The sequence below is a fragment of the Pseudophryne corroboree genome, chromosome 4 (assembly GCF_028390025.1).
Source record: "Pseudophryne corroboree isolate aPseCor3 chromosome 4, aPseCor3.hap2, whole genome shotgun sequence".
Lineage (NCBI taxonomy): Eukaryota > Metazoa > Chordata > Amphibia > Anura > Myobatrachidae > Pseudophryne > Pseudophryne corroboree.
This window is the reverse complement of record NC_086447.1, coordinates 725,681,091-725,698,016: the sequence shown is the minus strand read 5'-3', so window position 1 is coordinate 725,698,016 and position 16,926 is coordinate 725,681,091. Positions and strand designations below refer to the sequence as shown.

The following is a 16,926-nucleotide window of genomic DNA, read 5'->3' as shown; positions in this document are numbered from 1 at the left end:
CTGTCATTTTACTCAAGGCTATCAGCCTCCCATCCGCAGCCCTTGGATGGGGGGGACAGCCTCGGACTTCACCCCTGGCCCTTGGGTGGCTGGGGGGACGGGACCCCTTGATTGAAGGGGTCCCCACTCCCCCAGGGTACCCCGGCCAGGGGTGACTAGTTGGATATTTAATGCCACGGCCGCAGGGCACTGTATAAAAGTGACCCCCGGCTGTGGCATTATCTGTCCAGCTAGTGGAGCCCGATGCTGGTGTGAAAAATACGGGGGACCCCTGCTCGTTTTGTCCCCAGTATTTCTCTAACGTCCTAAGTGGATGCTGGGGACTCCGTCAGGACCATGGGGAATAGCGGCTCCGCAGGAGACAGGGCACAAAAATAAAGCTTTAGGATCAGGTGGTGTGTACTGGCTCCTCCCCCTATGACCCTCCTCCAAGCCTCAGTTAGGTTTTTGTGCCCGTCCGAGCAGGTTTTTGTGCCCGTCCGAGCAGGGTGCAATCTAGGTGGCTCTCTTAAAGAGCTGCTTAGAAAAAGTTTTTTAGGTTTTTTATTTTCAGTGAGTCCTGCTGGCAACAGGCTCACTGCATCGAGGGACTTAGGGGAGAGAATTTCAACTCACCTGCGTGCAGGATGGATTGGATTCTTAGGCTACTGGACACCATTAGCTCCAGAGGGAGTCGGAACACAGGTCTCACCCTGGGGTTCGTCCCGGAGCCGCGCCGCCGACCCCCCTTACAGATGCTGAAGATTGAAGGTCCGGAAACAGGCGGCAGAAGGCTCTTCAGTCTTCATGAAGGTAGCGCACAGCACTGCAGCTGTGCGCCATTGTTGTCACACACTTCACACCAAGCGGTCACGGAGGGTGCAGGGCGCTGCTGGGGGCGCCCTGGGCAGCAATATTTTACTACCTTAAGGCAAAAGAATACATCACATATAGCCATTAAGGCTATATGTATGTATTTAACCCATGCCAATTATCTAAATCCACGGGAGGAAAGCCCGCCGAAATAGGGGACGGGGCTTATTCTACTCAGCACACAGCGCCATTTTCCTGCTCGGCTCCGCTGTGAGGAAGGCTCCCAGGACTCTCCCCTGCACTGCACTACAGAAACAGGGTAAAACAGAGAGGGGGGGCATTTTTTGGCGATATACTGGATATATTTAAGCTGCTATAAGGAACAACACTTATATAAGGTTGTTCCCATATATATTATAGCGCTTGGGTGTGTGCTGGCAAACTCTCCCTCTGTCTCCCCAAAGGGCTAGTGGGGTCCTGTCTTCGATAAGAGCATTCCCTGTGTGTCTGCTGTGTGTCGGTACGTGTGTGTCGACATGTATGAGGACGATGTTGGCGTGGAGGCAGAGCAATTGCCGATAATGGTGATGTCACCCCCCAGGGAGTCGACACCGGAATGGATGGCTTTGTTTATGGAATTACGTGATAATGTCAGCACATTACAAAAATCAGTTGACGACATGAGACGGCCGGCAAACCAGTTAGTACCTGCCCAGGCGTCTCAGACACCGTCAGGGGCTGTAAGCGCCCTTTACCTCAGTCGGTCGACACAGACCCAGACCCAGACACTGAATCTAGTGTCGACGGTGATGAAACAAACGTATTTTCAAGTAGGGCCACACGTTATATGATCACGGCAATGAAGGAGGCTTTGCATATCTCTGATGCTGCAAGTACCACAAAAAGGGGTATTATGTGGGGGGTGAAAAAACTACCTGTAGTTTTTCCTGAATCAGAGGAATTAAATGATGTATGTGATGAAGCGTGGTTTAACCCAGATAGAAAAATGCTAATTTCAAAAAAGTTATTAGCATTATACCCTTTCCCGCCAGAGGTTAGGGCGCGCTGGGAAACACCCCCTAGGGTGGATAAGGCGCTCACACGCTTATCAAAACAAGTGGCGTTACCGTCTCCGGATACGGCCGCCCTCAAGGATCCAGCAGATAGGAGACTGGAAACTACCCTAAAAAGTATATACACACATACTGGTGTTATACTGCGACCGGCCATCGCCTCAGCCTGGATGTGCAGTGCTGGGGTCGTCTGGTTGGATTCCCTGACTGAAAATATTGATACCCTGGATAGGGACAGTATTTTATTGACTATAGAGCAATTAAAGGATGCTTTCCTTTATATGCGAGATGCGCAGAGAGATATTTGCACTCTGGCATCGAGAGTAAATGCGATGTCCATATCTGCCAGAAGGAGTTTATGGACGCGACAGTGGTCAGGTGATGCGGATTCCAAACGACATATGGAAGTATTGCCGTATAAAGGGGAGGAATTATTTGGCGTCGGTCTATCGGATCTGGTGGCCACGGCAACTGCCGGAAAATCCACCTTTTTACCTCAGACCCCCTCCCAACAGAAAAAGACACCGTCTTTTCAGCCGCAGTCCTTTCGGTCCTATAAGAACAAGCGGACAAAAGGACAGTCATATCTGCCTAGGGGCAGAGGAAGGGGTAAGAGAGGGCAGCAAGCAGCCCCTGCCCAGGAACAGAAGCCCTCCCAGGGTTCTGCAAAGCCCTCAGCATGACGCTGGGGCCTTACAAGCGGACTCAGGAACGGTGGGGGGTCGACTCAAGAATTTCAGCGCACAGTGGGCTTGCTCACAGGTGGGCCCCTGGATTCTGCAGGTAGTATCTCAGGGTTACAGGTTGGAATTCGAGAAGTCTCCCCCTCGCCGGTTCCTAAAGTCTGCTTTGCCAACGTCTCCCTCAGACAGGGCGACGGTATTGGAAGCCATTCACAAGCTGTTTGCTCAGCAGGTGATAGTCAAGGTACCCCTCCAACAGGGAAAGGGGTATTACTCCACGCTATTTGTGGTACCGAAGCCGGACGGCTCGGTAAGACCTATTCTAAATCTGAAATCTTTGAACCTGTACATACAAAAATTCAAGTTCAAGATGGAGTCACTCAGAGCAGTGATAGCGAATCTGGAAGAAGGGGACTTTATGGTGTCCCTGGACATAAAGGATGCTTACCTGCATGTCCCAATTTGCCCTTCACATCAAGGGTACCTCAGGTTCGTGGTGCAAAACTGTCATTATCAGTTTCAGACGCTGCCGTTTGGATTGTCCACGGCACCTCGGGTCTTTACCAAGGTAATGGCCGAAATGATGATTCTTCTGCGAAGAAGAGGCGTATTAATTATCCCTTACTTGGACGATCTCCTGATAAGGGCAAGGTCCAGAGAACAGCTGGAGGACGGAGTAGCACTAACCCAAGTAGTGCTGCAACAACACGGGTGGATTCTGAATTTTCCAAAATCTCAGTTGACCCCGACAACACGTCTGCTGTTCCTGGGAATGATTCTGGACACGGTTCAGAAAAAGGTGTTTCTTCCGGAGGAGAAAGCCAGGGAGTTATCCGAACTTGTCAGGAACCTCCTAAAACCAGGGACAGTGTCTGTACATCAATGCACAAGAGTCCTGGGAAAGATGGTGGCTTCTTACGAAGCGATTCCATTCGGCAGATTCCACGCACAAACTTTTCAGTGGGATCTGCTGGACAAATGGTCCGGATCGCATCTGCAGATGCATCAGCGGATAACCTTATCGCCACGGACAAGGGTGTCTCTTCTGTGGTGGTTGCAGAGTGCTCATCTGTTAGAGGGCCGCAGATTCGGCATACAGGACTGGGTCCTGGTGACCACGGATGCCAGTCTGAGAGGCTGGGGAGCGGTCACACAAGGAAGAAACTTCCAGGGAGTATGGTCAAGCCTAGAGATGTCTCTTCACATAAATATACTGGAGCTAAGAGCGATTTACAATGCTCTAAGTCTGGCAAAACCCCTGCTTCAGGGTCAGCCGGTGTTGATCCAGTCGGACAACATCACGGCAGTCGCCCACGTAAACAGACAGGGCGGCACAAGAAGCAGGACAGCAATGGCAGAAGCTGCAAGGATTCTTCGCTGGGCGGAAGATCATGTGATAGCACTGTCAGCAGTATTCATTCCGGGAGTGGACAACTGGGAAGCAGACTTCCTCAGCAGACACGATCTACACCCGGGAGAGTGGGGACTTCATCCAGAAGTCTTCCACATGATTGTGAACCGTTGGGAAAAACCAATGGTGGATATGATGGCGTCCCGCCTCAACAAAAAACTGGACAGGTATTGCGCCAGGTCAAGAGATCCTCAGGCAATAGCTGTGGACGCTCTGGTAACACTGTGGGTGTTCCAGTCAGTGTATGTGTTCCCTCCTCTGCCTCTCATACCAAAAGTACTGAGAATTATACGGCAGAAGGGAGTAAGAACGATACTAGTGGCTCCGGATTGGCCAAGAAGAACTTGGTACCCGGAACTTCAAGAGATGCTCACGGAGGATCCGTGGCCTCTACCTCTAAGACGGGACCTGCTTCAGCAGGGACCGTGTCTATTCCAAGACTTACCGCGGCTGCGTTTGACGGCATGGCGGTTGAACGCCGAATTCTAAAGGAAAAAGGCATTCCGGAAGAGGTCATTCCTACACTGGTAAAAGCCAGGAAGGAGGTGACTGCACAACATTATCACCGCATTTGGAGAAAATATGTTGCGTGGTGTGAGGCCAGGAAGGCCCCCACGGAGGAATTTCAACTGGGTCGATTCCTACATTTCCTGCAAACAGGATTGTCTATGGGCCTCAAATTGGGGTCCATTAAGGTTCAAATTTCGGCCCTGTCAATTTTCTTCCAGAAAGAATTAACTTCAGTTCCTGAAGTCCAGACCTTTGTAAAAGGAGTACTACATATACAGCCCCCGTTTGTGCCCCCAGTGGCACCGTGGGATCTTAATGTAGTCTTGGATTTTCTCAAATTCCATTGGTTTGAGCCGCTCAAATCGGTGGAGCTGAAGTATCTCACATGGAAAGTAACCATGCTACTGGCCCTGGCTTCAGCCAGGAGAGTATCAGAATTAGCGGCTTTATCATATAAGAGCCCATATCTGATTTTCCATACGGACAGGGCAGAACTGAGGACGCGTCCTCATTTTCTGCCTAAGGTGGTGTCAGCGTTTCACCTGAACCAGCCTATTGTGGTGCCTGCGGCTACTAACGAGTTGGAGGATTCCAAGTTGTTGGACGTGGTCCGGGCATTGAAAATATATATTTCAAGAACGGCGGGAGTCAGAAAGTCTGACTCACTGCTTATATTGTATGCACCCAACAAGATGGGTGCTCCTGCTTCTAAGCAGACGATTGCTCGTTGGATTTGTAGCACAATTCAACTTGCACATTCTGTGGCAGGCTTGCCACAACCTAAATCTGTCAAGGCCCATTCCACAAGGAAAGTGGGCTCATCCTGGGCGGCTGCCCGGGGAGTCTCGGCATTACAACTCTGCCGAGCTGCTACTTGGTCAGGGGCAAATACGTTTGCAAAATTCTACAAATTTGATACCCTGGCTGAGGAGGACCTGGAGTTCTCTCATTCGGTGCTGCAGAGTCATCCGCACTCTCCCGCCCGTTTGGGAGCTTTGGTATAATCCCCATGGTCCTGACGGAGTCCCCAGCATCCACTTAGGACGTTAGAGAAAATAAGAATTTACTTACCGATAATTCTATTTCTCGTAGTCCGTAGTGGATGCTGGGCGCCCATCCCAAGTGCGGATTGTCTGCAATACTTGTACATAGTTATTGTTACAAAAAAAATCGGGTTGTTATTTGTTGTGAGCCGTCTGTTCAGAGGCTCCTACGTTTGTCATACTGTTAACTGGGTTCAGATCACAAGTTATACGGTGTGATTGGTGTGGCTGGTATGAGTCTTACCCGGGGTTCAATATCCTTCATTATTGTGTACGCTCGTCCGGGCACAGTATCCTAACTGAGGCTTGGAGGAGGGTCATAGGGGGAGGAGCCAGTACACACCACCTGATCCTAAAGCTTTATTTTTGTGCCCTGTCTCCTGCGGAGCCGCTATTCCCCATGGTCCTGACGGAGTCCCCAGCATCCACTACGGACTACGAGAAATAGAATTATCGGTAAGTAAATTCTTATTTTTTTGCACCAGCACCAGACGCAGAGCCCGGTGCTGGTTTTAAAAATACGGGGGATCCCTGCCCAAATTTTCCCCGCATTTTTAGAACCAGGACCAGCTCGAAGAGCCCGAGGCTGGTTATGCTTTGGAGGGGGGACCCCACGCCATTTTTATTTTTTTATTTTACCGTTCCAGCAATAAAAAAAAAAAATTAAAAAAATTAATATTTTTAAAAATATATAAATAATACTTGTGCCTCCAAAAAAAAAAAAAAAAAGTACCTAATCCCTTCTAATATAAATAGATATGCTATTCCCCAAAAAAAAACCACAAAAAAAAACATGTTTAATTTTTTTTTTATTGTTTTCACCCTCCAAAGTGTGGCGGATTGAAAATGACGAATTTACTGTCTAAAAGCACTGCTGTCGAATTTCCAAACTTGAATTGAATATGCTTTTGTCGAATTGCAGCATTTGTATCATTGCAGAAAAGTCGAATTTGCAAAAAGTCGAATTTCAAAAAGTCGAATTTTGAAAGTCCGTTTTTTTGACGGAAAGCACTGAATTGCATTGACGAATTTTTTTTTTTGGCGAAAATGACCCAAAATTCGACAATTTCGGGAATTCGAGCGCAATTGCATATATCCCTTAATGTCTGTTATATATTAAGTTCTTGATATTCTGTCTCATTACTGTATATAGATGAACATTTACGCATTCTTGTAATTTATTTTACTGGAAGTAATGATAATGCTGTATATGTATGCATGCAGTTTATATATGTGACATGACATGTGGTGTTACACTTTTTTTAAATTAATATATTTATAATCCTTTTAGATTTCAGGGACCATTGTAGACAAAAGTGGACGAACCCTTTCTGGTCAAACAGGGGAAGCATTTGTGATTAGTGTGTCACATGCTGAGCCACTGTGGTAAGCAGACCATTGTTATATGTGTGGTTTTATATTCCTACTGCAGCTGACAAAGCACTCCAGTCACATCTAAGCCAGAAAAGACTTGTTTGTTATTCATAGACTTAACATACTACCCCTTTAAACCAGGACACTCATGGATTACACAGGTTCTGTGGCTGATTCAAACCAGGTGAAATGCAGGCTTGAAGTCAGCCAGACACCGAGCTTGTGTAATTCATTAGTGTCCCAGTTGAAAGGTAAGCATAGTTATTCAAATAATTTAGAAAACAAAGGAAGTATTTGCTAAACACATTTTAAGCTAAAAAAGCATGGTCAAAATCAGAAACCAAATACCTCTACCCTTATATAAACTTTTTAAGGGCTGATTAGCCTCTCAGAAATTAAACTACCCCTCTTATACTTTCTGATTTCTTTACATACAGTACTACAACAATGCCGTCTTTGCCCACATAGAGGCGCCAGTTGTCCCAAGTTTACCAGGGAATGTCATATTTCCCTCTGTTTTAACTATGACTTTTGGTTTTATATTTTTCTTTATATTTTTCAAATGACTTATTGGGCAGTGTTGCATATTGTAGTACAGGACACTAATCGTGGATATATTGGAGAATGCAAAGTTTATGTAAAAACAATAAAATAAAAATAAAGTGTGAATATAAGGCATGAAAGCATACAGTATATGGCTCATGTGACATTGTAACAAAACAGAGCAAGATCCATACTGTAACTAGGATGCCGTGGATGCTTTATAGGTATGTAATGCAATGGGCTGAATTAAAATGATATTGCACCCGCTACCTCCTGTCTAAAGTGACAGTAGATGGACGGGCGATATTCAAATGTGCCCTGTTATCGCGCACATTACAGTCCTGGTTTAGGCGCGTCAAGTGCCTAAACCTGACTAAAGTAATGGGCGCGATCGTGAAGAGACCCATTTGGCGACCCAAACGGGTCTCTTTACACGCATTTCAGCTCACTACCTCCATCTTAAATAAAGTTGTCGCACCCGTCGGCAGTAGCATTAGAATACCACCATGGGGCGGGAGGGAGGATGGATCATTTGAATCCTGCCCAACAAGTTATATACACAACTAGGGTGTTAACTGAGGCTTCAGAGTATTTGCATGTAAGGTGTAAAGCTGGAGGTGTAGCCTGTGTATAGTGTTGTATTACCCACTTCTGGAACAGGCATATGCAACATTCAGTGGGTGGAAAGTCTAGAGTAAAAATGATCTGGGCAGCCACAGCAATGGTATGACCATTTCTTTATAGCGGGAAGGCATAAACTGGGGAGAGTCATTCACTTACCATTGATGTTTTAGGGCTTGGCTGCCATCTTGCAATTGTTGCAACAAGACTTTAAATTTAAGGGTCTTGAGACAGTTTGATATTATATTACATTATACCTTCGAGTCGTTGGCACAGTAGTGCCCATATCATCATTCAGAAACTTTAGGATTTGCTTCCAGAAATTTGCAGCCTTTAACTACTCAATTACATAATACAAAAACCCTAAAAAATTGCAACATTTTGGGTTTAACTCATACTTATCAGCATTGAATGTACTTACTCACTGTGTCTGTGTAGTATGAAATCACTTTAATTATGCTAGACATTCTTCATTATTGGGGGAGCCAACTTGGAATCCTGGAGTGCCTCCTCCCAATCGTCATCTTCCATGGGTCTTTCCTTTTATGAACAACTCTGGCAGCCCTGCAAAGCAGAAGATGTTTGTAGAAGTCCTGAAACCAGGCCTTGGGTCATTAGGGAGCAGTTCTGGGAAAGAGAAATCCATAAAGTATTGGAATTATCAAATTCCCACCCAATCATCTGAATTTTCTTTGTTGTGGTCTATTCTTGTTAGTGAGCAGTGCTTCTGTACTCTAGTACTGGGAGAGCTCCCAATTCTACTGCAAGGATGTAAATGTGTCTTAGGATTCTGTGTACATGGCTTCAGAACCTATGTGCATGTCCATCCAGATTGTTTCTTTATAAGGTGGATGTGTTACCTTGTTTTTCTCCAAGGAGTATGTTATCTGTCTCCATCTAAAAGGATGGAAGTACTTGTCAGTCACAGTAAGGGTTTGTTCTTCATCACTGTTAACTCTGTGAGACAAATAAAGAAATTGGGCAGCAAAGTAAAAGACTCTGGGGGAAATGGAATAGTCTGCGGCATGCATGCATCTGTCTGATTCTGGTTTTGCCTTTTTAACTTGTTGCCGCCTTAAAACATTGTGCAGAGTCGCAGGAATCTTGCAGTTTCCTGCCTCCCACAGCAAAAGGCTATTACATTACCCCTCTCTGCCATAAGCCCTATATCTAAGGATGGATGGCATATTACTTGCTCTTTAAATATATTGACACACACACACACACACACTCTCTCTCTCTCTCTCTCTCTCTCTCTCTCTCTCTCTCTCTCTCTCTCTCTCTCTCTCTCTCTCTCTCTCTCTCTCTCATTCGGTTTGTGCCTAGAGTTTTGTTTCCTTTCCGATCGCTAAAAGCGTTCAGGTTGTTTTTAGTATATAAAGTCTTGGTAAAACTAGTAATCGTAGCATTACTTGGTCATTAATCATGCATTCATATGTATACATGTAGTATGTGTAATGTGACCCAAGCATTATTAATTACAGTGATCACCATGATATCTATTTTTCTTTCTCTTAAGCATTGGCCTAAACTGTGCTTTGGGTGCTGTTGAAATGAGACCATTCATTGAAGCCATTGGGAAATGCACAACATCATATGTTATCTGTTATCCAAATGCAGGTAAGCTGTCCAGTGACTGAAACCCTTCTATAGTTACTGATGGAATGCTGCAGTTCTCCTAAAGGTCATAGAGGGATGAGCATTGTATTTTGACAGAATGTTGTGTTCTACAGTATGCTTACAAAGCAGCTTATGCAATAATTATTTGAAGTGTTGTCTTATGGCCCCCATACTTCCGCGGTACTAATTCCCTAATCTGTGGGCAATGCCGATCCACCAACTGAATCCAGTGCTGATCAGCATTCCATATTGGAATCAGGGAAATTAAATATGTAAAAAATGCCCAATTTGCCGATCCCTACTGTTCTTGGTCAGGATTGGGGAATTTTTTTAATGCAATCTTTTTTTTTTTTTCCTCTTAAAGTAAATACACAACAATAATACAACAAACAAAAAACAAACCTGTTGAACATAAGTAGTAAACAAATGCATAAAAAAATCAAAGGACATGTCTGTATAAATGTATCCAGGGCTATAGCAATTAACATATTGACATTATCTGGGAGTGGTAAGAATCATGGTTTTCATTTGGTACTAAGCCATTACTCACATATAATATGAATAGATTAATGCAGAATACAGGTTGAACCCGATTGGCACTTTGCCTCTTTTCAACCTCACTGACTATGTAACTATGTATATAAGACCCAGTCGGACCCTGATAGGCAGGACAGTAAGTAAACAGAAAGAAAGATACATCTGTGGATGAATTACCATTACCCTATACTGAAACCATAAAACTAGAAAAAGGAAGAAGAAAAGAGGGCGGTGACAGATAGAGAGAAGGGCTGGCGGCATTCAGAAGATGTAAAATGTAGGATTCCTTAAATTGGGAGAGGGGTATTTCCATATGATTAAGAAACCAGAAGGAGTAAAAGGGAGTGGAATCCCAGTGATGGTCTCAGAGAGCCTCTGAACCGTCTGCCAGAAACCAACCAGGGCAGAACATTGCCACCAAATATGCGTGGTGTACCTAGAGACTGTTAACATCAGAAGAGATTCGAGACACTCTGAAACATAAACTGGAGAGTAGTAGAATATCCATACCACCTAGAGAGTATCTTTATACTGTGTTTGCAATATCTGGATGGAAGGGGAGTGGGTGAAATATAGTGAAAGATCTGAGTCCATTATTCTTCAGAGAGGTTTATATTCAGCTCCCTATTCTATGTCGGAGTGTAGGAGGGTAGAGAGTCAGATATACCATCCCGGTATAGTTGGTAAAGTTTAGATATTAGGAGAGCAGAGGGAATGCCATCAGACAAAGAGATTCAAATGGGGTTGATGTAGGCCGTATAGTACTAGGGGATATTGAGTTGATTAAGTGCCTAAGTTGTAGGAACATCCAAAATGAATGGGGTGGGAGTGCAAATTTGCTTTGGTTGTCTATAAAGGATTGCATCCCTATAGCGTCGACTAATTGGCCTAGACTAAGGACTCCTTCAGCTGTTCAGGTTGGAAAGTGACATTATCTGGATTATCTGGATTATGTGTTAGAGTAGTAAATGGGGATACTCCAGGAGCAAACAAAGGGCGACGATTAAATTTTTTCCAAGAGGCAAGTGTCGATTCAAGAGTAGGATGCTAAATTCATAGACTGTGAGCCTGAGGAGTACAGATATAGGGACCTGGACAGGCTGACTTTCAATTAAGGGCAACTGCTTCATGGCTAGGAGTGAGACATTTCAACTATATGGGATGTTGAAGACCCCTACTTTTTCAGCTCCGAATGAGCACTGGTTAAAAAAATTCTTGGGCGTGTGGCCATCCTAAACAAGTCTCACCACCATGCCTTGGAGATCACTAAAAACTGAGGGAGGGACCACTATAGGGAGGGCCTGAAAAAGATACTGTTTTCTTTGAGCAAGATATTAATTTAAATAGTATTCTCCCTACCCAGGTAGCCAGGACAGCCACAGTGACAACCACTTCTGAAAATCAGCCTTTAACCTAGTTAAAAAGGGAGGAAGTTAAGGTGAAATAAGTGAGAGTTGTTATTAATGAGGGTAACTCCCAAGATATTTGAACTGTGAAGAGTGCCTATGAAATGGGAACACCTCCCGAAGCCCTACAACTACTGGAGCAGGGGAAGATAAATTTAGCGCTACTGACTTGGTGTAGTTTATTTTAAAATTAGAGAAACGGATGAATCTACTGAACTCCATAAGTGCAGGCAGAGAGGTCACAGATGAAGAAATAGAGGCCAGAAGGTCATCTGCAAAGAGTAAACTTATGCTCTCTGTCCCCTATCTGTATGTCCCTCCTCTGAATGTCCCCATTTACTCAGATCGCCCTTGCCAAAGCCTTAATGCAAAGTACAAAAGATAAGGGGCAGCCTTGTTTTGTTAATTTCAAATAAGCAATGGTTCTAAAAGTGCACCATTAACCCTAACTCTTGCAGATGGGAATTTGTATAAAGCCAACATACAGTTCTCTGCATCTGTGGACAGCAGGACCATATTGAATTCACTATTCCAAATATGGTGAATGAGATCTGATTTTCGTGGTGTTGTCTTTCACCTCTCTACCATAAATGAATCACACCTGGTCTGATCAACCAAACCTGGCAAGAGGTTTTGGTTATCAGTATGGTGAACAACTTCAGGTTGATGTTGAGGAGGAAAATTGGCCTATAACTTGAGCACTGAGTCAGGTCCTTAACATCCTTAGGAATAATGGCCTGGACTCTTCCCAGAGTGGGTAGTGTACAAGACAGCTTCCACTTGCCCAACTGTGAAAGGTTCCTCAAGATGGCACGAATATCCCACAGTGCAGAGATAATCTCTGATTGCTACCTTAACAATAACTTCATCAGAAGGGGGGTGACCACTCTGTAAGTTACAGAGTCATGTAATAATTCTGAAAGGCCTCCGCAAGTTTGGTGAATGTATGAATGCTTTCCCCTGCACAGTTGTGGATAGAATGGACATAAGTCTGAGATTTTTCCACCCTCGCAAGCTTGTGGCCCCAAAGATAAAATTTGTGACAACATTTTTGCATGTCTAATTTAGTCTTTATTAAAAGCAGACCTAGTCTTGGTGAGTTCATGAAGTACGGCAACAGAGAGCAAGGACTTATGAGATGTCTACAGAACTTTTATATGTTCTAGGAGTTTGAATTTCCGGGAAGCCGTTTCCTTTTTTTTTTTTTTTTTTTTTTTTGTAACATCTGTTTATTTGCATTTTAATATACAGGTTGAGTATCCCATATCCAAATATTCAGAAATACAGACTTTTTTGAGTGAGATAGTGAAACCTTTGTTTTTTTATGGCTCAATGTACACAAACTTTGTTTAATACACAAAGTTATTAAAAATATTGTATTAAATGACCTTCAGGGTGTGTGTATAAGGTGTATATGAAACATAAATGAATTGTGTGAATGTAGACACACTTTGTTTAATGCACAAAGTTATAAAAAATATTGGCTAAAATTACCTTCAGGCTGTGTGTATATGTAACATAAATGCATTCTGTGCTTAGATTTAGGTCCCATCACCATGATATCTCATTATGGTATGCAATTATTCCAAAATACGGAAAAATCCCATATCCAAAATACCTCTGGTCCCAAGCATTTTGGATAAGGGAGACTCAACCTGTAAATGAAATCATACAGTCAGGAAACAAAAGAGAAGATATTAGTAAATGTGGATAATGCATGCTGGATAATCAGATACACAAGAAAAATTACCTAAAAGGCCATTGCATTAGAACAGTCCATCTACAGAAAAAAAAGGGCGTAACAAAGAAAAATCACAACTTACTATTAGGAGAAAGAATGAAGTACAGGTTGAGTATCCCATATCCAAATATTCCGAAATACAGATTTTTTTGAGTGAGAGTGTGATAGTGAAACCTTTGTTTTCTGATGACTCAATGTACATGAACTTTGTTTAATACACAAAGTTATAAAAAATATTGTATTAAATGACCTTCAGGCTGTGTGTATAAGGTGTATATGAAACATAAATGAATTGTGTGAATGTAGACACACTTTGTTTAATGCACAAAATTATTAAAAATATTGGCTAAAATTACCTTCAGGCTGTGTGTATAAGGTGTATATGAAACATAAATATATTCTGTGCTTAGATTTAGGTCCCATCGCCATGATATCTCTTTATGGTATGCAATTATTCCAAAATACGGAAAATGCAAAATCCAAAATATTCCTGGTCCCAAGCATTTTGTATAAGGGATACTCATCCTGTACAATAAAACAGTGTAAATATAGTTAGTTAGTTAGAGTGGGGGCATGTAAAGCAGCACAGGTGGGCTGAGGAATGCATTTACCAAGAATATTGCGTTAAGACGCTAATTCCACTTGTCTGTAGAGGAACCATTGTGTATTTTCAAATAATTTGTGTCATTTAGCTTGGTCAGATGTACTTAATTGATCAATAAAAAAAATTAATTTTTTTGTGGAACTTCACTACCCCTTTTCCTATGTTTGTCATGGTGGATTTTTGATCAAAATATAGAATTTGCATAAGAGAAGTCTTAACCATTGCAAGTTTGGGTGGACACCTGGAGGTCCAGTGAGTAAGTTTAGTTTTCTTGGCTACTGTAACAATAGTTGTCAACAATGGTAAAATGTCTCTCTTCATCGGGCCTAGATCACAATTCTCAAAATTGGCACAAAGTAATGCTAGGGGATCAGGAGGGATCTGAACAGAGCATTAACATACTGCAACACTTTCCCCCCCAAAATACAAATGTTCCCACATTCCCAAAAATTGTGACAGAGTGTAGCATGAGATATATGGCATTTAGGACAATGGCCGGTTTCATCTGAAACCATATGTCGTCGTTGTCATTGTGCAGTATATGCCCGATGTATTACCTTTACATGTACCTCCTGGAGCAGTGCTGAAAACAGGAATTTAAGGGTAGATCCATAATGTTTAAAGACAGGCGTGGGGTCAGATAACAAGGGGATAGTGAATTTCCAGGCTCTAAAAGTGTTGGCCCATAAGGAAGTAGGGTCTGTATGTTGCAAATCTAGCATAAGCATCTTAGTTTTATATGGCCAGGTAGCAGTCAAATGTAATAACGTAGTGAGAGTATTTGCCTGTCCCCCAAAGGAGACAAAGGGGAATCGGGTTTCATCGATAACGCATAATGGCGTGCTTGAAGGTACATGTAAAAGTGAGCATTATATAAATCAAATTTATCACATAAGGATTGGTAAGTGAGGAGTCGACCTCCCAGGTCGAAGACGTCCCTAATGGCCGAAATCCCATTGGATCTCAAATCAGGAATCGTACATTATCCTTTCCGTCGGAAAATTGGGGTTACCCCAAAAGGTAGCATATACAGATTTTAAAGGATCACTTTTAAAAAACTTGTGGAGAGAGTGCCAAGTGTAGTAAGTATCACGGTACAGTAAATTATCTAAGGTTCCTCAAGGTAATTCAGACTTTTTAGTATGCAACAGTGCTCCGATAGAGTATGGTGCAAATAATTCACGCTCTTAACAACACATTGGTCTATAAGCTACTACCATGACACCAGTCAATGAAGTATCGAAAAAAAGAGTCAGGGACACCCAATCCCCCCCAAATGACGAGGCAAATGTAATTTCTTAAATGACACTCGGGACCTCTTCCCTCAGGAATGCATAAAAGAGTTTAGTGCATAGTTGAATATCGCATTTAGAGAGAGCAATGGGAATCATTTGAATCAAATAATAAGGTATTACCAGTAGATGAATGGCGGGGTGAGTGGGTTTCCATAGCGTCCTACTATGGAAAGCTGCTCACCCCCGCTGACATTGCTGGGCAGGGGGGAAAAGCGCTCAGTGTGTATGCACTGAGCGCTTTTCAGCCCAGCAATGTCAGCGATCATCGCTATGCATACACGCTGGGCAAAAACGCCCAGTGTGTATGCACCTTTACCGGCAGAGTTACTGCTGCAAAAAATAAGGGTAATAATGGTTGCCTAGTTTGGGAGAAGCAAGCAATGTAAAGTGCATCTCTTTCAGAAACACAACATCTACACTGTTAGAGCGCAACTCTCTCATAGTAGTGCGGGCAGGGAAGGGAGGGAATCAAGCTGCAGGAAGGAACTACTAGCAGTACATGAGTTTGACCTGGAACAATCAATAGGAGCACAGAACCACACGCAACCCCTTAGGAAGTAAAACTGGACGGCAGGGGAGAGGAATACTGGAAAGAAGAGGATGGGCAGAAAAAATAAAGTAAAAAATACTAAGCAGAAAAAATGCAAAATATACATAATAAATTTATTGTGGAACAACAATGACCCATCTGGGGTAGGGTGGCAGCAGCTACTGTCCGGTAACATGTGGACAATTATCAGAATTACATTCTGTAGCGTTAGGAATAGAACTGAAAACACAATATATATGAAGAATACTAGGTACAGTTACACCCTCCATTATCCGTCACCTGATGGTCTTGCACCTTTTTTAATCCGGACAAATTAGGTGTCGGGGAAAGTTAGGCTGCTGGTGAGAGTTAGGGCTGTTTCACACACAGGTTTTGTACGGACGGCAAAAAGACGGACAAAAGTCATCCGTTTTTTTTTTTACCGGCTGGCAAAGCCTTTCACACACAACTGCTTTCAGCTGTGCTTACTGCTGTGTGCATGTGCAGCAGCAACAGCAGAAGAAAATAGCCGTTGTGTGTGAAAGCTCCCATTCACACACAGTCTACACTGCCTACAAGGACGGCACAGCCCCGGCATGGCAGCCGGATTATTCAGTGGATAGATCCAGCTGCAAACCGGCAGCCGGGCTGGTGCCGTGTTGTGTGAAAGCCCTCAATGGCAACAATACTTCATTAAAAAACACACAGGAAAAAACCTTAGAAAAACAGCCCTTAGGATGCTGGAGGGCTTAGATAGTCAGCGGGAGGCTTAGGCTGGAAGGTGGCTGCAGGCAGTCGGGCTGTGCCATGGAGTCAGGCTGTGGGAAGCATCCTGGGTAGAATTAGGCTGCGGGGTGGTAGGATGCCGCCGACACCACAGTTATCGATACCTCTGAAAATCCGGCAAAACGGATAATCCAGCACAGTGATGGAACCGAGGGTGCCAGATTATCGGTGGTGTACCTGTAATATCAGTAGAAGCATACAAGGCAAGTAACAGACCTGCAGCCAGAAATAATATCTGGACTGATGAAGAGAAGGCTATAACATGACATACAAAATTGCATGTGCGCTGTTTGCAGAAAAAATTCTGAGGGAACAGTGAGACAGTAAAAATTAAAGAAATAACAGTATCAAATGGAAG

The 16,926-nt window shown here is 43.6% G+C and overlaps 1 protein-coding gene across 1 annotated transcript in view; it reads left to right on the top strand.

Moving 5' to 3' along the window:
- MTR (5-methyltetrahydrofolate-homocysteine methyltransferase) overlaps positions 1-16,926 on the top strand; it is a 224,570-nt gene that overhangs the window by 32,460 nt on the left and 175,184 nt on the right. Inside the window, exons 8-9 of the mRNA XM_063918059.1 lie at positions 6,804-6,898; positions 9,570-9,670. Coding sequence (XP_063774129.1) covers positions 6,804-6,898; positions 9,570-9,670 — 196 coding nt within the window. The remainder of the gene's footprint in view (positions 1-6,803; positions 6,899-9,569; positions 9,671-16,926) is intronic.